Consider the following 24550-nt stretch of genomic DNA (forward strand, 5'->3'; position numbering starts at 1 on the left):
TTATTGCCCATTAAAATGTCAAATAATGAATTATGTAAATTATTTTTATTGCCCAAATTTATTAATACCTATTTTTATTGTACAATTAGTTTTTAAATAGTAATAAAGCATTTAATTGATTAAGTGACTCTTGTGTTTTACAACAACGCTTTAAAGTTAGCCACAGCATTTGTTCCAAATTTGTTCCAAACTCTTTCAGTTACGATACTACTGTGTACTTTGCCTAAACATTACACTATTAGAAAAACAAACCATACTGTCCATACCACAAAAGAGCATTAAGGCTTTATTTGAGAAAAGTCAGTTTGTCAATTTGTAAACAATTTTATTAATGCCTGTTTTTATTAAGAATGATCATTCTTTTTCTTTATTTTTAATTTTTTTGTATTCTACATGTTCGAAATAAATTTGGAAATGAAATGACTACTGTGAGTACACTGTAAACAATTGCTGTTAATTTACAGCAGGATTTCAACAGTATTAACCTGTTATTGCTAAAAAAAACAGTGCTTTACTGTTAATACAAAAGAAAACCTGTTAAATTACGCTCATAGGCCGTTTTTTAACTGAACTATAATGCATTCTTAAAAAAACACTTTACTGCTGATCAACTGTCTAAAGTATCATCAGTAACAGTTTCATGCAGTATTTTTTTAATTCTGGGACCTGATTTTCACATGAGGCTTGTACATTGTACATGATTGGAAAATCAGTGAATTAGCTTTATTGTTCTTCACTCACATGTTGTTATGGTTTGCATCCTGTGCTTATAGCCAGCTATAGACAGACATTTTGGGAAAAGTGTCAGCAAGTCTATTATAGCCTTTTTCCTAACAAGTGCCTTTAATTGTATTTAGTGTGACTATTCCTATGTCTGTAAACTGCTAAGTCTATTCATCTAGGCAAAAAATAATGTTTATTAAAATGTATGTAAAAAATACAACCTAAATAGTGCATTAAAACAAATAAGTAAGATAATGTAAAAGAAAGGTGAAAAGCAGCTATATAATGTATCTTTAAACAGTAAATTAACTGTAAAATACTGTGAAATTAATAAAAGTACAAAGCTGTACATTTCAGCGACAGTATAATAATGTTAATATTACAGTGACATAAAGGCAACCCTGCTGTTATTTTACTGGGAAATTCTTAACAGTGCGCTTTGTTTGAAAGTCAGAAAGTCTTTAATTATATTATTAAATTCTAAATACTCTCAGGTGGAAATGAGCGTTTTTTTTTACTCAAATACTTAACATGAATACAATTGTTGCATTTTGTGTCGTGTGGCTAATCTCAGTCTAGTAAAACTTGGAATACAAAAGTATTACTTTTAGTAGTTTAGTATTGTTATAACTTTGTGGTATATTCGTTTTTGGTAGAGTGGAATTTGTTGAACATTTTTTACAACCTAAATAGTTCAAACTGTACTTTTCATTAACAGTACAAAGCTGTAAATCAGCGACAGTATAATAATGTTAATTTTACAGTAACATAAAGGCAACCCTGCTGCCACTTCTTTACTGGTAAATTCTTAACAGTGTATATATAGTGTTATATATGATATTATTGTGAGCCATCATGGAGCTGATGAATTTTTATATCATGTTTGTTCTGTTTATATCATGTTTGTTTTTATAGCTTATTTGTAAATTGTACATTTTTATTCTTATTTTATTCTAACGTTTTATTTAATTCTTGTTATTATACTATTTGTCTCGCACCAACAAAGCCAAAGAAAATCCCTCGTGTATACCCCTTACACCTGGCAATAAACACCTTTCTGATTCTGATTCTGATTCTGATGAATTGATCTCCTGTGTCACATGACCAAGGACGCGGCATCAGAGTGTAATGTTCCCGGAAGTAGCCCATGCGACTGTGAGGCGCACCGGCTCCGTAGAGCAGAGGAACAGAGAAACATCGTATCATTATGGCCTCGCTCTGAGCCTCCTGATGCGACAGTCTGTACATACCTAACCCGGCAATCCGTCACCATCCACGCCTTGATCATGGACCTCCGGTCCAGAGGCTTATTTCGGGGCCATCGGAATTGTCACTAGTCCTCCAGAAGTACTATATTATTTGATTTTTGGAGCACTGTCACTTTTTGCACGCCCGGGGATTTAAACCGGAGTGACAGCAGGTAGCTTAGCAACTCAGCCCATCTGCCGGTCAGACAAACAGCCAAGAAGGGCATCACTTTGGACAAGGAAACTACAACTACCACTACTCTCATTCACAAGAAGACTGATCCCCGAGTTCACAACATATTCACTATTGATTCCTGGTAAGAATTAAACCAAACTATAACGGTGCTAATGCTAATGTGCTAGCTTGAAGTACACCCGAGCTTTGGTCAAAGGCACACAGGCTAGCTAATGCTAATGCTAGCGTGGTTTGAACAGGCCCTGCCCGGCTTTCAGTGCTCACTCTGGGGATAGCTAATGCTAGCTGGTTCGATCAGGCCCTGCCCGGCTTTCAGTGCTCACTCTGGGGATAGCTAATGCTAGCTGGTTCGATCAGGCCCTGCCCGGCTGTCAGCAGTCCTCACACTGAGAACAGCTAAACCTGCTTAATCTTCCAGAATACAACAAAAACGGATAAACCCCAAATTAATCTGACTGTTTTGACGTTTGTTAAAACGTTAAAAGGGTAGGTACTTACATCTTAAGTCTTTCTTTTAAAGCTTTTCTGAGCTAGAGGTTAAGGTGAAGTCACCATGGAGATGACAGCTCGTGGCTAATCGTCACTAGGTTACTAGTTAGCTCAACTGTGTCATGCTTTATAAACGATTTATCGCTGTTTGTCTCGATTGTAACAGTTTTGATTGATGTTATTTGTCTTATTAGCATTATATTGGCTCAAGTTAAATGTCTGGTTTGATGGTTTATGTCGCTCAGAGCTTTGCTGGGCCTGTAATTAAGGATAGAGCTAACACCAGCTAACCAACTCTACTGTAACCTAATCGGTGTCACCAGTGTTGCAACATTACTGCTATGATGACCCGGCTTATGTGTTGTTCTCCAGCTTGGGTTAGTCAACAATATTGTCCAACAACACAGAGAAACTATGACATCCAGCTCCATGTACTTTAAAGGTTAAATGTGGACTCAGCCACGTAGCTTAACTAAATGTCTTATGATAGTGGGACACGTAACGTTAGCCGGATCACGATTTAACCTGCTTCAGGCTGGGGATGCCGCCTTGTTAGCGGGCCAGTAAAACATCCTTTCATCCTATAACCTGGCTAACGGTACAATAGGAAACATTTCCCTCCACCTGTTAATGTCGGTTCGTAGCCATCTCTGCTGACAGCACCATATGGTAGCTTTGTGCATGGATGCCCTGTCTCAAAAGAAGCATGGCATTAGCTAGCAGCTAACCATAGTTCCTGTGTCAGCAGGTGGATGACACGTCTGCTAGTAGTATTCATCAGACTTTTATTCATTTCCAGCGAGTTATTCCAGCACCTTATACAATGATTATTCATCTCTCACAGTTTTGAAACGGATGTTGATTTAAGGTTATTTGAGTTGGGACTATTTGCTCATGTGGCTAGCACAACCAGGGGGCATTGAAGCCACTGTTAACACAGTAAGATGAACTTTGACCCTGAGGTATCCATTTTCTTAAATTCACTCAAAACCGGTCCAGTCCATGTGATTTGGTGGCAGGCAGGTATGAACTGGAAATAGATTGCCAAACCATTAGAAGTAATCCCCTTTAGCTATTTTCCTTTTTGCAGTTTGGCTAAGTCATGATCATTTAGTAGTGTGTGTGTTTTGTTTTTTTTACAGTCGAAACCCCCTTTTTTGAAGTGATTTGACCACTATCACCCCTTTTTCTACTCAAACAACAGACAGTTTTTGGGTGGAGGTTAAAACAAAAGGAACGCAGATGATGTTAACACTACAGTAATTGCTCATGAGACTGCATGCATGAGCCATGCAATATGCAAGTGACAAACATTTTGGGAGGAGGTGGTGTTATCATGGGCGAAACCACAGACCACACCCTTACTGCTTGGTTAGATGATGCCACAGTAAAGATTCATGTCTTACAGTGTGGAGTCGTTTCTCACCTGAATGACTGCAATTAGCATATGTAGAGATCAACTTTCAACTGAATTCCCTCTCAATGCCTTTCTTTGACATAAGGTTAATCCCTAATTGTTCTTCTTCTCTTTGTATTTCTTGCTCCTCTCTTCCTCAGAAAGGCTGGCAACACAAGGCCACCCTAATGCAGAACCATAAAAGAACGTGAAATGAACAAACCACCACAGCCTATAGCGGGACCCACTTCTGTCCCAAACCCTTCCCCATCCCCTGGATTGACACAGGTGACAGCAGCTGACCTTGTAGAATATAAATTGTTTTGGTAGATTAAAGTTTGGTAACATCTATTTTTTCTTTTACTTCTTTCCTCTCAAGGCCGCCTACGGTCCAGGACAGCCCCCTTCTCTTGTTTTTGCTACCCCTCCACCTCCACAAATGAACTCTGCACCGCAGCCAAGACAGGTATTGTTCACAGCTTGTTTTTTTGCATTCAGTGTCTAAGTATGTGATATTCTGCCTTGTATGGGAACACTCCCTTTCCTACTCTGTCACAAAGACTTCTGACACAGCTTTTTCTGCACTAAGGCTTTGGCTAAATCTGTGTGTGTGTGTGTGTTTGGCCTATTTGCCATGTTTCCCCTTGGATGTCAATCTTGACTTCTTTCCTCTTTTCTGCTGTCCTCCCAGTTTGCTGCAGGCCCCCGTACTTTACACCAACAGGTACTAACACCCCTCACTTTTCCTTACACCCCCACCTTTAGTGTAATGCATGCTTTCAGTTCCACATGTTGGAGAATTGGATAAGAATGCTGTAGTGTTTATTAGATGAGTTAACTTTTCCTGAGGTCCAGTAACATTGAGTTCTATATCTCATTCTAGAAATGCCTATTTCTCTGTAGGAAGTTATGCCATGTTTTTAAGTTGTTGTCGGTCACAATATTTTAATAGCAGAGTTCACCCAGGCCTTATTTTATTCTTTATTCATCCTGCACATAACAGTTTAATATTAAAGTGACTTGATTTTAGTACCTGCAGCATTCTAACATTGTTTCACTGCCCTCATGCGCCTGCAGCCCATAAAGTGATTCTTTAACCACTCAAAACTGAGACCCGCAGGACTTGAGGGGACCTTACTTCTATGCAGACCTGTACAGAGTTGCATGTCATGGCTGAGAGATATTTTGCTGCTGCCTCTCATACTCTTCCTTCTTACGCCTTGTGATCTCAACCTTCCACATTGTCTCTTGTCCTCATTTTCACCTTAATCTCACTCCCTCTCTTGCTCTTTGCTCATGTGTTGCGCGGCTGAAGGGTGGATACAGAGCGTTACAGGTAACAGCTTTTCTCTTCGTTCTTCTCCCCCCCCCCCCCACCCTCTTAACTTTACTCTAACCTCAGTGTAGCAGGGAGATATGCCATTCAGTACAATTTAGACTCAGTGTAACCCAAGAACTGAACTTTCTGTACACATTGGCAGTTGCTGTGTGTGCTTGCAGCTGAGGTTAGCGGTGTGCGTGACTGGACGCACACACAAGCACAACGCATGCGTTAGGACCGCCACCGTAGTTGAGACACTAAATGCACACACAGAGCGACAGGTTTGCTCATGCTGCGATATACTCTTCATCCTTTGTTCTCCCTCATCTGTTCTCTAGAGTTACTATCAGAACCGACCAGCCATGGCCACCAGTGCTCCAAGGGTACAGGCGAGTAGCGGCCCACGACCTGTCGGACCTACTCATGTCTACCCACCCACCTCCCAGATGATGATGATTTCCCAGCAGCAGCTGTCTTTTGCTGGCTCCCCTCAGGGCTACTTCATCCCCCCTGGACAGGTTGGTTCACGTTCGTAATCATCCATCGAGTATACGCCAGGGATGTGGCGGTGAGGATATTTTCTCACCGGTTGATAAAGTCGTGACAACAACGGTGTTACCGATTACACCGGACATTTTACAAGAAAAGATGACGCTCAATATGTGTAGCGCGCTTACTTTGATCTTTAACGTCAAGTGGCTGTGTGTCTGGCCTCTACGGTCGAGCTTTCACTGCAGGGCTGCAGGTTTCTACCCGGGGCTGAACCACTGCGCACACCGTCTGTGATCGCTCCGTCCTCCTCATGGCGATTACCACATTAACGTTATGGTTCCCTTATAGCTTTGGGTTTAAATCTGAAATACTGCCAAATAGGCGCTTTTGCTTTTCGTTTTGACACCAAATCCTCTGCCGTCGTCTTGTCTGTCAACTTTTTCTTGTCCCGTGTGGGAAATATGAGACCTGCTACTCTGTGCTGATACTCCGTAAGGAGCAGACACTTTCTCTCTCAGTTTGTAGCCTCCTTTGTACGACTATGTATCGATCACACGGCGCTGATTCGCCAAAATTAAGTAAATGGGTTTTGTTTCTGTAAAAAAAACAAAACGACGGTGGGGGTGGTGGGAACGTAATGTAATCGGCCTGTGCCCGACGACCGTGTAACACCGGTAATACCGACTACTGAGCCAAGCCTAGTATATGCTCATCATATTGCCGTACTGGCCCAAATATAAGACAATATTTGTTTTTAAGAAATTCCATTTGGCAAAGTGGGGGTTAAGGTCTAAGACATTTACTTGTTAACAACCGTAGATGTTCTCTTTGAGTAGGAGAGACTAAATAGTAAATGGACTTTGGTCTTTCTAGTCTTCCGACCACTCAAAGCGCTTTACACTACATGCCAACATTTACCCGGTCACACACACACATTCATACACTGATGGCAGAGGCCATGCAAGATGCACCTGCTCATCAAAGAGGGTGAAACGGTGTCACGCGTCATCATCATGTCATATTATTGGGGTACCACACATGCACAGTCTGCACTCGCCGAAATTGAGCCAATAGCAACGCACGACCGCAGCTCCAGTTCTTCCGGTTAGTGGGAAACCCGCTCTACTCCCTGAGCCACAGCCACCCCTACCTGACTACCTGCTCCTACAGAGTGAGCATTAGGAAGCCCATTTTAACCTGCTGGAGTTTCTGTGTTTTTCTGCCACGGAGAAATTAAATATTTGGCAAGTGAAAATTAGTCTGAAAATGCATTTTCCAACGAAACAGATTGGGGACCGAATCATCTGTCGAGCAGCCAAGAATTACCAGTGTTAATGTTAATGTCATAATGGGAAGCTCAAAAAGACTGAAAAATGCTAACAGCCAGAGAAACTCATTCTGTGTGCTTTCAAGAGAGTGTGTGAGCATGTGACTGACAGACACAATGAAGAATTAGCTGTATTTAAAAACAAATTTAGACAAATGTGTGAGTTTCTTATCTTCCAAAAACAGGTGTTAGAAAAAAAAAAAGGTCTCATCTTCTTTGGGCCAAAACAGTACGTTACTGTGGAGATGGCAAAGATCAACCCGACGCTCTCCCAACTTTATTGTTCCACCTATTGTTGTCGTCTCTGACTCTTTATTTTCTCTCTGCAGTACCGGGCCCCATATATGCCTCCTACTCAGCAGTATCCTGTGGCCGGCGGTACACCAGGCTTCTATCCGGGAACTAGCCCTGCTGAATACCCTGCTTATGGTAAGGGTTTTTGACCGAGACCAACAGCAACCAAGCACAACCATTAACATGTTGGATTGTCAGTTAAAAGGGGTGAAATCTCAAACACCAGAAGCCCAAATTTAACAGACATCATGTAGATTTAGTCCACCTATTTGCCCCATAAGATATCGCTGGGTGTGTCGTGGTTTTGCTTGGCTGGTTGGTGTGTTTTAATGTCTTTCTGGTGTTTCAAAACACTGCTGTATGTGGTGAACTGCCAGTTGCATGTGGTCTGGCTTGATTCTGCTTTGGCCTGTGTTCTTTCTATCTGCAGTCTCACCTGACAACTGCCTTACAGGTTCCATGAAATGGCTTTCAGACACGAATTTAGGTATTTTACTGAATGCATGTCCATATAAACTGTTAGGGTGGGATTTAAATATAGAGTTCAAAAGTATCCAGGTCAAAGACTCCAAAAATGGAAGGCAAACACTGCACTTCTGATTTATTTATTTTTGAAAATGCAACCCAAAACACATTTCTGACTTGTGTTACTGCTGCAAATGCTCCTTTGCTGAAGGACTAATGTTCTACAGCTTTTTCTTAAATGATAAGCATTGGGTTGGGTTTAACTGAAACCTCCCATTTTATTGGCTCATACACACTCTGAGTCTAAAATGATTCAGTGAACGAAACATAAAACTTTCCAGGAAGAAAATTATAATTTTTTTTTATTTAAAGATATGCAAAAACAAAAACAGTTGAAGCAAGAATAAGGTGCAGCCAGTAACACAAGGTAAAAAGCCGTTCATTTCATGGGACCTTTTTAACACCCTGCTTCCTCTGGATCCTCTCATTAACTCATTCTGCATCTGTCTCTTCCTGCCCTCTCTCCTTCTTTCCTCCCTCTCCCGTCCCTCACTCCCTTCCTCTCGTTTTTGCTGCGTTGGTTCAGAGCCCTCTCTTGCTGCGAGGGAGAGGCGGGGTGGCGGGGGGAGAGGGGGCGGGCGAGAGAACGGCCGTCTCTCTCTCCACGGTGCTCCTCTCACCTCCCAGCGCTACCCTGGTGAGTAGTGTGTGTGCTTGTGTGTTGGTCAGCAGGCTTTAGTGGCAAAATCTCTGTGGCACTTCCTGTCTCTGATACTGTTGTCAATGTGTTTCTTTGGGGGGGGGGGGTAACACACATGTTTACTTTTATATGCAAACGGAATACAAAGTGAAGGTAGCACACACACACACTATACAAAACACTATGAATATCTTTAATTAAATAGTGAAGCCTTACCAAAATGAAAGATGGCGTTTTTTTTCTTTTAATGATGATCATACCACCAGAAAGTACACCTTAATTCATGCACGCTGTGTCAGTGCAGTATAGGTCAAATCAGGTTGTAGACAGCAGTGAACAATGCAGTTGGCAATTATATAAAGACTGAAAGCAAAGAAGCAGTAGCCCCTGAAATCAATCTCATCCTAATTTATTGGAGCTGCAGTGTGCCGCTGCCAGCCTGCAGATTTCCTGCTAGCTGGGCCGAAATTCCACTTTTAACAATTTCATATGCTTCTAATTTTTCTTAAATGATGTATTTCATATAGGGCTGTCCATCGATTAAAATATTGAATCGAGATTAATCGCATGATTGTCCATGGTTAATCGCAAATTAATCGCACATTTTGTATCTGTTCAAAATGTACCTTAAAGGGAGATTTGTCAAGTTAATACTCTTATCAACATGGGAGTGGGCAGATATGATTGCTTTATGCAAATGTATTTATATATTTATTATTTGAAATCAATTAACAACAGTATACAATGACAAATATTGTCCAGAAACCCTCACAGGTACTGCATTTAGCATAGAATAAATATGCTCAGATCATAACATGGCAAACTGCAGCCCAACAGGCAACAACAGCTGTCAGTGTGTCAGTGTGCTGACTTGACTATGACTTGCCCCAAACTGCATGTGATTATCATAAAGTTGGCATGTCTGTAAAGGGGAGACTCGTGGGTACACATAGAAAACATTTTATTCTAGGGGTACCCCTTTGAAAATGGCCATGCCAGTTTTTCCTTGCCAGAATTTAGCTTAAATTGAGCGTTATTTAACCTACAGTATGACATGGTTGGTGCCAATGTATTTCTTAGGTTTTCTAGTTTACAATGATGACCGTATCTTCCCTCTAGCTTTAAAACTGAGCCCGGTACAACCTCCGGAAGATCGATTGCGTTAAAGAAATTGGTGGCGTTCAAACGAATTTGCGTTATCGCGTTTACTTTGACGGCCCTAATTTCATATGATTACAATGAAACTTGAAAGTTTCTTGATTTATAATCAGAAGCTAGCAAGAAATGTTGCTTGTGTTCATCTACTACACAGCACTTTAACGTGCCGTTTCTGTCCGACTTTCATAGTCTGGACGTGAAGGTTATTACTTCAAAAGCCTGTGTCATAACCAATTTCATACTGTTTGAGATTGAATAACTTTTCACACAGGCTACCTGTAACATCCGTGGTTTCATTTGTTTTAGATAAAAACTCTGGCGGCGTCACTTGATAGCACAACACATAAATCAGCCTGCAAATTAGCCTATATTTATATAAAATGTACAAGTTTATCTATTTTGCTTAGGTCTTGATCCACACACCACATATAGTCTCAGTGTGGATTCTTGTTTTTGTTTTCCTACAGGAATCTCCACTCTGTTATTGTAAGATGTGTTTTTTTTTTTTTTATTTCGTGTTAAGGTCAAAATATGAATTGGCCCTACACCCACAAACAGCCTTGCAGGGTTTTCAGAAAAAAACATGGTCATAACTACAAGAACAGAAATCTTGTGACTACCGGATGGGAGCTGAAGCTGCGTCTTTCACTTGAGCATTATTTTCTTTTTATTAATGCTTTTTTTTGTGTTTCATTTTACTGTTGCAGCAGGAGCATACTATCCTGCTCAGCCGCAGTACTCTCCGTCTGTCCAGCCGGCACCGGTCATGATCAACCCCGCCCAGCAACAGCAACCAGCCCCGCCTCCTCAGCAACCACCGGCACAGCCACAAGGGCCACCAAAGAGGGAACGCAAACCGGTAGTGTGTCACAACAAAAGGGCAGCGCGCCTCTTGTCTGAGGTCAAAAAAAAATTTGAATGGACAGAAAGTGTATTGTCTGTTCAATGTGGAACTTTCCCTTTTAACCTGAAAATAACAATAGCATTATCATGATGGGTGCTGGCCATAGATCAGTAGTGACAGCATCGTTGCATACTGTCTGTGTTTAATGTTTTATGAAACCTAAACAATATTTACCTCGTTTTCTTATAGATAAGGATACGAGACCCCAACCAGGGCGGCCGTGATATCACAGAGGAGATCATGTCAGGTGGAAGGTCCACCACCACACCGACTCCCCCACAGGTAAGAAGCAGTTTGGGAATACTAGGTTTTATTGGCACAGTTGTGTTCATGGTTAAAGAAGGAATTGATTGTAAGTCGTGAAAACTAATGAGTCATGTTTGTGTTATTCTGGGATAATGGTATATTTTTTCATATTTTAGAAATTGAAATTGTTTTCAGCTGTTCTGTACTGACTTAACAGACAGTTCTATCTGTGAAACTCAAGTTTAAAAAAAAAAAAAACAGTCTGTAATCTGACTTATTTTGTCTATACTGAAGAAACAAAAATGTATTATTCACAGTGTAATGCCTTACGATTTAATTAAACATAAAAACATAACTGATTAAAAAAATCTACCGCTTGAGTTGCGCTTTACTGACATTTGGTCGGTTCGTATGAACGAAGGACACATTGTCGGAGAAAACAAAGCACAACTCAGTAATTCTTTACACACCAGCTTCCAACTTACTTATTTTTCATAGCATGTTTTCACATCTCTGTGATAACATCTTCTTGTCAGCACAGCACAAATGTAGCACAGGGTTTCACAGAACAAAGGATACAAAGCAAATGCAGACAAAAAGGCAGTGATGTTTTGTGCTGTGGTTTTATTTTCAGGCTAGTTTGCCTCAACTTGTGAAGTACATTCATTACATTGAGTTTTAAAACAAAATTACAATACAATACAAACGACACTATACAGTCTTAATAATTACCATAGAGCTTAATCAACACGTCTTTGATGCAGTCTCAACTCATTTCATCAAGATTATGTTAAACGCATTGTTGTAAATCAGTGTATTTCCATTTCAATCATCAGAGCTTAACAAACACTTCACACTGTTTTGTGACTAGGCCTCCGCTGCAGATACAAGTTCTGCACAGACCAATGGTGAAGTTACACAGCCTGCCACTACAGTGACTAGAAGAGGTGAGTGCATTTGATCAGTTTTTGGTTTACATAAAAAAATGCAAGATTGCTGTATTCCACATTTTCCTTATTGTGATCATTTCATGTGTTTCATTGCCCAGATGAAAACACTGAGCCCCCTGCTAGCGCTGAAACCCCGCCACCTCCTGCTCCAGTAAATACAGAGCCAGCGGAGGAGGCCAAAGAGGAAACGGACAACCAGATAACACCGCCTGCTGAGTTAGCCGCACAATCTGTAGCCCCTACAGCCGCTGCTGAGGTGCCAACCCCATTGATAAAGGACCTGCAGTCTACCGCTTCCCTGCCTGAAGCAGCAGCAGCATCTACTACTACTCCTGCTGAAGCAGAAAATACAGTTGATACTAAAGTTAGTGACACAGTAGACGCTCCTGTCGGCCCTTCAGCATCATTAGCAGCACAAGAGGCGCCTGTCCAAATGGAAGAACCACAGGCTGCTCCAGCTCCAGCTGAGAAGGTACAAGAAAAGGAAGAAAAGAGAACAGAGGACATGAAGAAATTGGAAAAAGAGGAGCCGGTGGCCAGCGCTAAGTTGGAGCCTGAAGTTGAGGTTGCTGCAACGGTTCCCCCTGTTAACGAGGCAAAGGAAGAAACGGCTACAAAGACCGAAACTGAAGTCTCTCCACCTCCACCCTCTGCACAGGAACCTGCTGCTCCACAGACCCAGAGCGTTGCCCCGAGCTCTGCCCCTGAACCTGAACCTGAACCTGAACCCACACCGGCTGAAGCGGCAGAGCCTCTTCTCTCCAACGGCCTTCCTCAAGACACTGAGGAACTGCCTGAGGATGTGGAATTTTCAGACACTACACCCCTTGACAAGCCTGATGCTTCTCAATCTCAGGAATCCACACCTGTGGCTAAAACGGCATTGCCTGTCCAGGAGCAGGAGGAAGAACAGGAGAAGAAGGAGGAAGAGAGGAAGGAGAAAAGCGAGGAAGCCCCTCCTGCCCCTGTTAGCTGCCCTACAGAGGAATCTACTATGCAAGGTGGGGTGGAGTTGATCCTGGCTCGCATTTACGATTGTCATATGTCGTTGCTGGATGTTAATGTCAACCCTGTCCTTTTCTTGAAGCTGCAACGTCTGTGCCAAAGAAGAGGAAGAACATGAAGGAGTTCAACAAGAAGGAGAACATTGGAGACCTCCTGGATGCCTTCACAGAGGTGTGTATCAGTCCACATGACAACATAAAAGATTGAAATTAACACAAGGTCATGGTGTCTCAGCAGTTTCAGCTGTATCAATAATATTTTTGGGAATATGTAGTTTTAAAACACTACATTCTCTGATGAGTAACTGGGTTATCATAATACTTCTTCATCTCCTCCTGATTTTTATTTATTTTTTTGCCGCAGGAGCAAGAAGCCAAGCCTGCTCCTGAGCCCTCGTCCACTTCCACTCAGGCCGACCCGGCCCCTGTTGCTCCACCTGAACCTCCCGCTGAGGTTGTAGATGAGACCTGGGAGGAGCAAGAGGACAAGCAGAATGCAGTACCTAAAGCCACACCTGAGCCAACTGATCAGAAATACCAGTACAAAGGAGGTAGGTTGTGACTAAGATTCTCCAGAGATGGCACTGTTGAAGTTTTTTTTTTGTGTGTAGTTGTACGGTAGCTGCTGTTTTGATGTACATGTGTAGATATGTTTTTCTATGCACACATGCACCCCTAAAGTTAAAAACAAAAAAAGAGGTGCATCAAAAAAAACGAGGGCACAGTCAAATGTATTTCTTTTTTTAATGTTAATGCAACACATATAATGTTTCTTGTACATCTCTCAGAACAATGGAAGCCGATAGACCCAGAAGACAAGAAGCGGTACGACAGGGAGTTCCTCCTGGGCTTCCAGTTCATCAGCGCCAGTATGAACAAACCTGATGGCCTGCCGACCATCAGTGATGTGGTCCTGGACAAGGTAGGGGACGTTTTACATCATTTTGCTGTGGAGTGCGATAATAATGTCATTCATATGTGACATTAATGACAAATAAGTGGATATTGAAATAGAAGCTGCATGGAAGTATTTTACTTAAATTTGCCCTCATTGGGGTGACCTCTAGCTCGCCCGCTAGAGCGTGCGCCCCATGTAGGCTGAGTCCTTGGCAGTGGTCCAGGTTTGTTTCTGACCCACGGCCCTTAGCTGCGTGTCATCCCCTCTCCCCCCCCTTTCCTGTCATTCTCCAGCTGTATTAACAAAGGCAATAAAAGCCCTAAAAAATCTTTTGACCTCATGAGCACAATTGTTTTTTTTAATATATCATGGTGATATAATGGAGAATGAGGAAACTTGACGTTCATCTTGTCTTGTCAGTGTTTTGTATTTTTGTGTGGACACCTAAGGTCATTTTTCCTTTCTTTAACTTCAGGCAAACAAGACTCCAATGCGGCCTCCTGACCCAGCTCGGATGATGAATGTTGGTCCTGATTTTACTCCCTCATATTTGGGGAACCTTGGGAGCAGATCAGTCGGAGGACCACGAGGCCCGGTGAGTGAATTTGTCTCTTCCCTTTTTTGGGGTGGTTTCTAATGAAAGGAAATTCTTGTCCCTTTAGATTACGGCATGATTCCATGTATTTGTTTTGTTGTATACGGTTTTCTTTTCTAACTTCTAAATATGCAACCCCTTCCCCTCCTTTTAGCCACCTGGGCCACGTCGCTCCCAGCAGGGTCAGAGGAAAGAGCCCAGGAAAATCATCCTCAGCAGCATGTCCCTCGGTGACGAAGTGCAGCTCAACAAGGCTGAGAAGGCCTGGAAGCCCGCGGCGAAAAAGTCCACTCGAGAACGCGCCGCAGAGGAAGAGGAAAGCGATGATCCCGAACAGGCCAAGACTCAAGAGCTGTTCAAGCGTCTACGCAGTATCCTCAACAAGCTGACCCCTCAGAAGTTTCAGGAGTTGATGAAACAAGTAATGGATATGACGATAGACACGGAGGAGAGGCTGAAGGGTGCCATTGACCTCATCTTTGAGAAGGCAATCTCAGAGCCGAACTTCTCTGTGGCCTACGCCAACATGTGCCGCTGCCTTATGGGGGTAAGTCATGTGATTTTTATCCAGACCTCATCATTTACTCCAATGATGACAGTGTCTGGGCCACTGAATGTTCATAATGGAACTGATGAAGCACAATTTAATCACTCTCCATTTTCTGTTTAACTTCTGTATACAATGGTCTGGGTGAATACTCGATTCGGATTGGCTGCAATGTTATTGACTTTGAATCTTCCGAGCGTAACGTTAGCTTTCTGACTCATACCTGAGCCAAAGGGTTCTATGAGCTGAGCGGAGTAGAAATATCTGCCGTATTAGCAAACATTCAGGGTTACCAGGGAAACGGAGTGAATGGATTATGAAAAACTTTCGATTTTGGTTACAAAACGCATGAAAATATAAATTAATGGTCTTATTTGTTTTTTCTTTGGCAAGTGACCATGGTATATGTGGGATGATACCCTTCAAGGTGTCCATAATCAAGAATTATGGAGGCCTTCATGACGTCCGGCCTTCATGACGTCCATTAGATCCTAATAATAGACACCTCACTAGGCATTATCCCTTACAGAATTTAGTTTTTAACCCATATAATTATCAGCGAGATGAAAAATGTATATTCAATAAAAATGTTTAATTATACTCAATGTTTTCGTCCTTCAGTTGAAAGTCCCCACCTCAGACAAGCCAGGAGTTTTTGTGAACTTCCGCAAACTGCTGCTCAACCGCTGCCAGAAAGAGTTTGAGAAGGACCAGGACGATGATGTAATCTTTGAGAAAAAGCAAAAAGACATGGAGGCTGCCAAAGAAGTAAGAAATGTGATTTTTCGTCACTGTCGAAAAAGACCAAAGTGTTTCGTTTAAGACTAAACTGATCATATTACCCCCACTAAGTACAAACTCCTACTCGTATCTGCCCTCAGGGAGAGGAGCGTGAGCGCTTGAGGGTGGAGCTGCAGGATTCCAGAGACCAGGCCCGCCGCCGTTCACTGGGTAACATAAAGTTCATTGGCGAGCTCTTCAAGCTGAAGATGCTGACAGAGGCCATCATGCACGACTGTGTAGTGAAACTACTGAAGAATCATGATGAAGAGTCTCTGGAGTGTCTCTGCAGGCTGTTCTCCACAATTGGTAAAGACCTGGACTTTGAGAAGGCCAAGGTAAGTAAAGCATGAACACAAACATTTACAAGAGTCACTTTTTTTTGTAGCCATGACTCATTTTTTCTGTGTCCCCCATCAGCCTCGCATGGATCAGTACTTCAACCAGATGGACAAGATCATCAAAGAGAAAAAGACCTCATCCAGAATCCGCTTCATGCTACAAGACGTCTTGGACCTCAGAAAGGTAAATATTAATTAATCCATAACCGGATATTGCAATAACAAGCATTTATGGTGGTGACTAAAGCTAAGAAATAATCCTGAATGAGCAAAATTGTTTTATACTGTGTGTGAAGTAATCCACGGGGATTATGAGTCTCATAGGAACCATGTATGTCGACAGGTGTTGGAGCAGTTACAGACTTGTTTTATAACCATCTTCCCTCTCTGATCAACAGTGTAACTGGGTGTCTCGTAGAGGAGACCAGGGTCCTAAAACAATCGAACAGATCCACAAGGACGCAGAGCTGGAGGAGCAGAGGGAACACATCAAAGTCCAGCAGCAGCTTCTGAACAGAGGAAGTGGAGGAGGTGGAGGAGGTGGTGGAGGAGGAGGAGGAGGAGGAGGCGGCGGCGGCAGGATGGGAGGGAACATGGGGGGCCGAGGCTCCCACACACCAGGAGGTGGCCGGCCTAGCCAGCCTCAGGATGAGGGATGGAACACGGTGCCCATCTCCAAGAACAGACCCATCGACACCACCCGCCTTAGCAAGATCACAAAGGTAACATCTTAGTCTAACATGGAAGTTTTCACTACATTTATTCTCCCCAGTTTCAGGTTTTCACTCTGTTTAACTCAAGGCTCTGGCGCTTGTTATTATAGTTAAATATAGTGTTTGAAGTCTAGAAGTTTTGTTTGGGTGCACGGTAAGAAATCGCCCCGGTCTTGCACACTTATTCTGCTAAATCACAAGCCTTTAGAATTAAACTGTCTTCAGTTTAACCTGATGATTTGTGACTTACGTTAATGTGTATGTAACTTGTTTGTCAATGTAACTTTTGTGTTTCCCTTCAGCCTGGTTCTCTGGACTTCAACACTACACTGTTGGCTCCAGGGGGAAAAGGCATGTGGGGCAGCTGGGGCAAAGGCAGCAGTGGAGGAACTGGAGCGAAACCAGCAAGCGGAGAGCCGGGTAAAACACCTTCTTCAAAGAGACAGTGTGGTTTTAAGATGTTTTTAGTGGTTGGAGTGTTAATCTATCCTTTTCCTCTTTTAGAATCTGGTCGTCCAGCCACCAGCACCGTCAACCGTTTCTCAGCCCTGCAACAGTCTGGTTCGCAGGTGTCTTCATCTGACTCTGACCGCGGAGCTTCTCAGAGGTATTCAGCAGCCGCCGAAATTTTCTCCTCAAGTGAAATGTGTTGTCCTCTTTTTTTTTTTCTATTGTCGTCTTTACCTCCTTCACTGTTTAATAGTAAAAGTTTTTTTAATAGACATTTCTAGCTTCAGATGTTTGCACATGCAACCTTATAGCGACCAAATTAAGATCATATTTGATGGCACATTGTGATAAATGTGAACCTTTTGTGTCACTTGCAACCTATAGGTCAAGCTCCAGCCGTGAGCGTGCTGGCGAACGAGAAAGGGGCGATCGCGACAAGGATCGCTTTGACCGATTCGATCGCAGCGAGGGACGGGAAGGTCGCGACGACAGGAGCAACCGCAACCAAATCACCAAGAGAAGCTTCAGCAGAGAGTCACAGGAGCGCGGCGGGAGGACCGGAGACCTCCGGGCCTTGACTGAGCCTGTGCGCCGCGTGGCCAGCATGACCGACACCAGGGACCGAGGAAGCCGGGACCGAGGAAGCCGGGACCGAGGAAGCAGGGACCGAGGAAGCAGAGACCGAGGAAGCAGAGACCGAGGAAGCATCGACAGCGGAAGCAGAGACCGAGGAAGCAGAGATCGAGGAAGTGAGGACAGGGCCCCAAGCAAAGATCTCCCAGGTGAAAAACCTACTGAGCAAAAGTGCAGATTTGAAATAGATAAAACGGTAGAAATATATGTCCTGGAGGAAAGGCTGTGTACACACAGAGACTGGAATCATACTGAACTCTTATTTTCATTTTTTTTTCTCAGCAGTTAAGCGTGAGAGCGCCCCCACTCCTCCTCCCTCTCTTCCAAAACCTGCCTTGAGTGAAGAGGAGTTGGAGAAGAAGTCAAACGCCATCATTGAAGAATACCTCCACATTAATGACTTGAAGGTACAAACATGACGCCATGCAACAAAGCCTATTTTACTTAAATGTATGCATATTATCAGGCTTAACCAGCAAATGCCTGGAATACGAAACCCCTCTGAACGGCTTGTGTGTCTTCTGCTGCTTCTGTAGGAGGCGTTGCAGTGTGTGACAGAACTCAACTGTGCCTCACTGCTCTACGTGTTTGTGCGGAGCGGCGTGGAGTCGACGCTTGAGCGCAGCACCGTGGCTAGAGAGCGCATGGGCATGTTGCTGCACCAGCTCGTAAAGGCAGAGGTATTGCCCACAGAGCAGTACTACAAAGGGTGAGCTTTAACAGGAAAAACATCACACCGTGTTTCAAATGTTTGAGAAGTTGTTTGCCTCTAGTGCTTTCTTATTTACTCTCACCAGACTGATTTTTTGAGAACTAATTTATGTTTAAAGTGAGATTGATTGCTGTGTTTTTTGGTACCGTAGGCTAGAAGAGACCCTGGAGGCTGCGGAAGACACGGCCATAGATATACCTCACATCTGGCTCTACCTGGCTGAACTCATTATCCCCATGCTCCATGAGGGAGGCATCCCTATGGGACAGCTCTTCAGGTGAGCCACAGTGCTGGAAGTCAGCAAAAATCATTAAATCAAATAAGTCTAAGCAAGCTTAGTTCCTGTAGATTGAGATCTGTCAAACGTATACATCTGACTCGTAGCTCTTTTCATAAAGACCATTGGATCCTCAATTTTTTTCATAGATTGTAATTCATTTAAGTCAACAAGATGTAAAGCAACATTGTCTGGGTGTTTGGCAGTGCTCTGATCATACACATGTGTTGCAATAAGACATATTTTACACATGCAGCTCAAAAACATCAAACCAAAATGAGTGAGTCGGATAACCGGGACACCTTTGTCAGCTTCTCTCAAGTATTACAGAGGCGTCTGTAGGTGTCATTCCCCTTTCTTCACTTTTCCTTTGACAACAAATCTTTTTTCGCCTCGAGTATAACTGGTTTTACTAATAATGGTAATAAGTAAAACAACTATATAATAATTTAGCTCAAAGAAAGTGGAAAGCATAATTCAGTGTGTGTGTGTGTGTGTGTGTGTGTGTTGTGTCTTCAGGGAGATCTCCAAGCCTCTCGTGCCTCTGGGGCAGGCTGGCGTGATGCTGGTACAGATCCTCAAGTTGCTCTGCAAAGAGATGGTATGTCCTACATAAATCCACCTCAAACTTTAACATCTGTTTCATTACATCCTTTTGTACATTAACAAAATCTTAATACTTAATGTAGTTTGACATTTGACTGTTTTTTTTCGCCTGTCAGACCCCTAAGAAGGTCGGGGCCATGTGGACAGAGGGTGGGCTGAATTGGACTGATTTCCTACCCGAGGATGAAGACGTCAACAAGTTTGTCACTGAGCAGGTCTGTAGGCTACAGTAGTGCAAGACAGTGAAACACGAACAACTGAAAACAACCACTCAGGCTGTGTTGGGGGTGTGAGGAGAGAGACTCTAAGCTCTCATACAGAGAAGACACACTCCATAATGAAATACCTTCATACAATCTCATGGACACATAATGCAATAATGCAACGGTCTATTATACATAGCAAGAAATAACAGACCGTAGAACGCTGTGATTGACCAATCAGAATCGAGTATTCAACAAAGCCGTGCAATAAATAGAAATAAAGATATTTTATTGCTGAAACAAATGCAGACCTTATGCCAATACCCACTTATCCCTCATGCCCTGTGTCGTGTTTGGTTGTTTAAACAACTTAGAAGCTGATTACTTACAAGAGTATCTTTAAATTTCTTTGTTACGTAATTTAGAAAGTGGAGTTCACCACAGGAGAGGAGACGGAGTCAAAGGAAGTGGATGAGAAGAAGGTCCTCACTGGAGAGGAGATCAGCAAACAGCTGGACAGACTCATCCAGGACAAAGCCAACAACCAGCGCATCAGAGACTGGGCTGAGGTGAGTTAAACGTACTGGTGATGTAGCTCATGTTTTACTTAAGACTTTAATATTCCATGTGTTTTTTTTTATTCAATATAAAAGTTGCATGAATCACTTATGTTTCCTCTGTTCAACTTTCTTTTTTCAGGCTAACTTGGACGAGCAGCAAACTGCTTCCAACCAGTTCGTACGAGCACTGATGACGTCAGTGTGTCAGTCTGCCATCATATGTAAGTATGACTAACACAGCATGTAAAAGTAACGGCTGTTTGTTTTTGGCTGAAATGATCCTATGTCTTTGTCTGTTAGACACCACTGTTAGTCTTTCCATCTCACAGTGGCAGCATGAATTCTCCATGTTTAAAATGTTTCAGTATTACTGATATATAAATGTTCTGATTGTTGAAACACTAATCACAATATGTGATTTAGTTTAGCAGACCTGTAAAGGAAAAATTTTTCATGCCATACAAGAAGTTTTATCTCCGTTGATGAGTTTGTCTCTCCTTGTTTCAGGTGACAGCCCGTACAGGGTAGATGCACGGCAGATCGGCCAGAGAGCCAGTCTGCTGCAGAGATACCTGTCTGATGAGCAGAAGGAGCTGCAGGCCCTCTACGCCCTCCAGGCTCTGATGGTGCACATGGAGCAGCCAGCGAGTGAGTATTCATCCACCTGTAGTATCATCAGTAACAAATACCAAACTGTAGCCCTGTAAAAAAATATGCTTAAGTTGTTTGAGCTCATACCTTTCAGGTTCTGACTGTTATTGAGGTTAATTCAAAATGCAAATATTGCCATCATTGAGCCCATAGTTTGAGGTGGTATTAAAAATCGAACTATGAAGCGAGGAACCTCTGTCTGTCTGTGTGTTATTTGCATATTTCGAGAACCGCTCATCCGATCTACTTCACTTGGAGGGTGTATTGCTGGGGACCCAGGGGAGTGCTTTTTCGAATTTTGTGCAATTTGGACACGCAACACATTTCACTTTAATAAACTTGTGTGAAATTGATGTATTACATAAAGAAATCCAACAATTTAACAAAAAAGTAGCATCTATGGCATGAACACTACTATCTGCCCACAATCCCTCAATACAATGCTTCGCATTTGATGGATATAACACCACACCTGTGCAAAATAATGTTACGTGACGAGGGAAATGTCTAAATTTGATGATGCCGATGAAAACGGGACAAACAGCCTCAAAAATGTTACAGCAACACCAACACCAATCTTTTTTTCCTCCCTCTGTAGCCAACTGTTTTTCTTTACCAATGCCAGATCAGTATTGACCTCTGTATCCTGTCTCTACAGACCTCCTGCGGATGTTCTTTGACGCCTTGTACGACGAAGACGTTATTAAAGAGGAGGCCTTCTACAAATGGGAAACCAGCAAAGACCCTGCGGAGCAAACAGGCAAAGGTGTGGCCTTGAAATCAGTCACCGCCTTCTTCACCTGGCTCCGCGAGGCCGAGGAGGAGTCTGACAAGGAGTAAAAGACTGAACTGAAAGTTGCCGCCCCCCTTTGGCAAGGCGGGGGCTCTGCAGGCGGCTGCAGAGAGTCATGGACAATATTGCCAGAGAGGCAGACTCAAATCAATCCTCAATGAGGATAAATCTTTATTATTTTTTTCTTTTCTTTGAGGGATGGACTCAGAAAACAATCATTTCTCTCTACCCTCCCTCTCTTGCTTCCTCATTATTTCCCCACCTGCTTGTCACAGCAAGTGTCCTCATCAAATAAACTTGAAAACTGATTCAGCAGGATTGCTTGTTAACGAGGTGTGAAGTATCCCACATCACTACGAAACTCTTTTTCTCACAATAATACAAACCAACAGGCTGCTTTTTTATGGTTCTAGATAATTCTAATGCCTAACATCCTATCTGATCTGCAAGAATAAACAGCAGGGGCGTGTGGTGTAGTGGGTTCCCTGATACGTGGGTATCATCATGCCATAATGTGTGTTCAATCCAAACTCAACTCTTATGTCTTTGTCCCTTACTGGAGTGTGCAGCATGACTGAAGTGTGTTTCTATTAATGATACAGTGGCCGAAACGTCGATAGACAAATGTACATGAACTAATCTTAATTTGATGGATGGAGTTTTTAAAGCAAAGGTTGTCTATTTTCTCTTCCTGTTTCCCATCATGAACTTAGAGGACAAGGAGAAACATGGAGGACCGGTGTTGACCTTTGACCTTGACTACTAGGGGATGGTCTTAATGCTTCCTCTAAGCCATCCTCTTCCATCCCCAGTAGTGAGCCACACTGACTGACTCTTCATCTTTACCTCTTCTATACTTAACCCTGAGCTGTCGTAGAGGACACTTAATGACCCAATCACCGTTAAAACTTGAAATCTACAGAAAATTGACTTGATGAAAAATATATAAACTTTAAAAAAAAAAAAACACAGAAATGATCCGAAAGCCTTTTCTACTTAAAGTGGAAACTTATTTCAGGAGCGTTCTGTAAATATATAATAATAATTAAAAAAAGCTTTTTTTTTTTCAGTTTTATTTTTCAGAAACGATAAATTGCTGATGTAATTGCAGTGTATCCTTTTCCAACAGAAGCAGCAGTTGTCCAGATGCAGAGAGGTGCTTTAGATAATCCATTGATTATTAGTTGTATTGGAATTTTGTAAATATTTTTTTTGCTTTCTTTATTTAAGAAATTATTGCTTCTTTTGCATCGGAAACTGGAAAGATGAGGTAACGGAGCATTGCAAATAAAGGACTTATTAAGTTGCTGAACGGAGTTTTGCACAAGTCTGTCTGAAACATGTCGGATTCCCCAGAGATTTTATGGTTGTGTGGTTATGGTTGAACAGAGACCCTCCAAATTGACCGACCTTATTAAGGGGACTGGTTATCAGCCATGATGTCACCAATCAACATTAAATGGTCATGGTCACAAAAATTCAGTGTTTCTGTTATCAGTTTAATTCATTTCGTCAAAGCGGGCCATCGACTCGACACGCTCTCCCGTCCTATTACCTTTACATTAAAATAACTCCAATTAGTTACATGCAGTGAAATAGATTTTTTAATTTTGGGAAAAATAGGTATCAAAATGGGAGGGAAAAAGTTGGATTGGTGCCTCTGTGTAGGTTGTATCATGGCTGAATTAACAAAAAAATGGTCTACTTACCCTCCACTGACCCTTCATTTTTCCCACTGAACGTATACGCTCGGTCGCCTTCATACACCATGTATGTGGGTGTGTCCTTTGCATATCTCAAGAACCGATCTTCCGATCGAGTTCATATTTGGCAGATGTATTGCTGGGGACCCAAAGGAGTGCTTTGTTGAATTTGGAGCAATTTGGACACGAAACCCTTTCAATATTCATAAACTTTGAAGCGGGCACTGCAGGCAGTTCACTTTAGCTGCTGGATGTAGGCTGCTAACGCCACATTACAACCAAACTTTTCTTCACTTCCCTGGAGCACGAGCGGATAGCATACAGGAACAGCGCCGCTCTGCCATTGCAACTCATTGTGTTAGTTTTTTGCCATATACTAACTTAAAGTAAATACGGTTTTAACCATCGTTTCGTTAGCTAACTTTCGTTGCTCTGCACTGCGCTCACACTGCACTTACCGTTAACGTAGTTATTAATCAAAATTCTGTTACAGTAATAACTATTTCTCGCCTCAAATGTTTTCAGAAACATCTTGTAGTGTACTGTTTAGCTGTAAAATGAGAAGTTTGTGACCATGCAACCATGTTGGAAATCTCTTGAAGGAATGCCAAGTACCGGTCAGATGATCGGAGCACAGCCAATAGGAACGCTCTCTCACTGAAATTACCTGTGATTGGTCAAAGTCTGCCGTCACGGGTTAGATTTTTAGCATGAAAACAGAGCCATGAGGAGGTGCAGAAGGTGAGTTATCTCTTAGAGCACTTGAATTACAATATTCTGAAAGATTATTTTGTAATTTTTGCCCAATGATGCCAAAAAGTTCTGCCTACTGAAGCATTAAAACTTACTAAAGTGGCATATCAACAGCTTTTAACCTGGCTCAAAATCTGTCAAGACTGGGCCAGGCCGGGTTCATGGCCCCCCACGACCAGCGGCTCCGTCACATCTCCAAAAACGTTGCAGCAAATTTCCAAACAGCCGTTATTTGGATCAATTCAATTCAATTCAAACTTTGTTGCAGACTCAAGGTCCAGATAAGAAAAAAGAAAAAATCAACAACAATACCTTACAATACAGGAAGCACTATTAAAAGTCATGATTAAAAGATTTAAAAAATATAAATACATACATACATCAATGCCTTACATATAAAGAACTATTCCAGTGCCTCCACAG

At 42.4% G+C, this 24550-nt stretch overlaps 1 protein-coding gene and 1 non-coding gene across 12 annotated transcripts; both read left to right on the top strand.

The window, feature by feature from the left end:
- Positions 1-1859: 1859 nt before the first annotated feature.
- eif4g1a (eukaryotic translation initiation factor 4 gamma, 1a) lies at positions 1860-22983 on the top strand. 11 transcript variants are annotated; one of them, XM_074651279.1, is made up of 33 exons: positions 1860-2287; positions 4213-4339; positions 4431-4517; positions 4743-4775; positions 5367-5387; positions 5711-5890; positions 7521-7620; positions 8537-8647; positions 10516-10709; positions 10902-10994; positions 11830-11905; positions 12007-12909; positions 12996-13084; positions 13277-13463; positions 13701-13834; positions 14286-14405; positions 14560-14952; positions 15574-15720; positions 15834-16070; positions 16153-16257; positions 16472-16795; positions 17089-17206; positions 17291-17393; positions 17621-18018; positions 18152-18276; positions 18406-18578; positions 18733-18858; positions 19378-19459; positions 19581-19679; positions 20093-20236; positions 20367-20448; positions 20735-20875; positions 21537-22983. In XM_074651279.1, exons 2-33 carry the CDS (start codon positions 4265-4267, stop codon positions 21716-21718), a joined length of 5382 nt encoding a protein of 1793 aa, XP_074507380.1. In that variant the 5' UTR covers positions 1860-2287; positions 4213-4264; the 3' UTR covers positions 21719-22983. The 11 variants fall into 11 exon arrangements, with proteins under 11 accessions (XP_074507380.1, XP_074507381.1, XP_074507383.1 ...); XM_074651280.1 differs by having other exon boundaries at positions 18155-18276; XM_074651282.1 differs by having other exon boundaries at positions 10516-10667; positions 18155-18276.
- On the top strand, positions 14990-15043 carry LOC141777829 (small nucleolar RNA SNORD66). The gene has a single exon (XR_012595992.1). It is a non-coding gene; the product is annotated as a small nucleolar RNA SNORD66 (small nucleolar RNA).
- Positions 22984-24550: the final 1567 nt, after the last annotated feature.

The sequence above is a fragment of the Sebastes fasciatus genome, chromosome 11, assembly GCF_043250625.1.
Source record: "Sebastes fasciatus isolate fSebFas1 chromosome 11, fSebFas1.pri, whole genome shotgun sequence".
Taxonomy (NCBI): domain Eukaryota; kingdom Metazoa; phylum Chordata; class Actinopteri; order Perciformes; family Sebastidae; genus Sebastes; species Sebastes fasciatus.

Coding starts and splice junctions, on each gene's coding strand:
- eif4g1a (XM_074651279.1), top strand. CDS start 4,265: ATGAACAAACCACCACAGCCTATAGCGGGACCCACTTCTGTCCCAAAC. Junction 13,835..14,285: donor GTGATGTGGTCCTGGACAAG/GTAGGGGACGTT, acceptor CTTTAACTTCAG/GCAAACAAGACTCCAATGCG. Junction 18,579..18,732: donor ACAGAGCAGTACTACAAAGG/GTGAGCTTTAAC, acceptor TTGGTACCGTAG/GCTAGAAGAGACCCTGGAGG.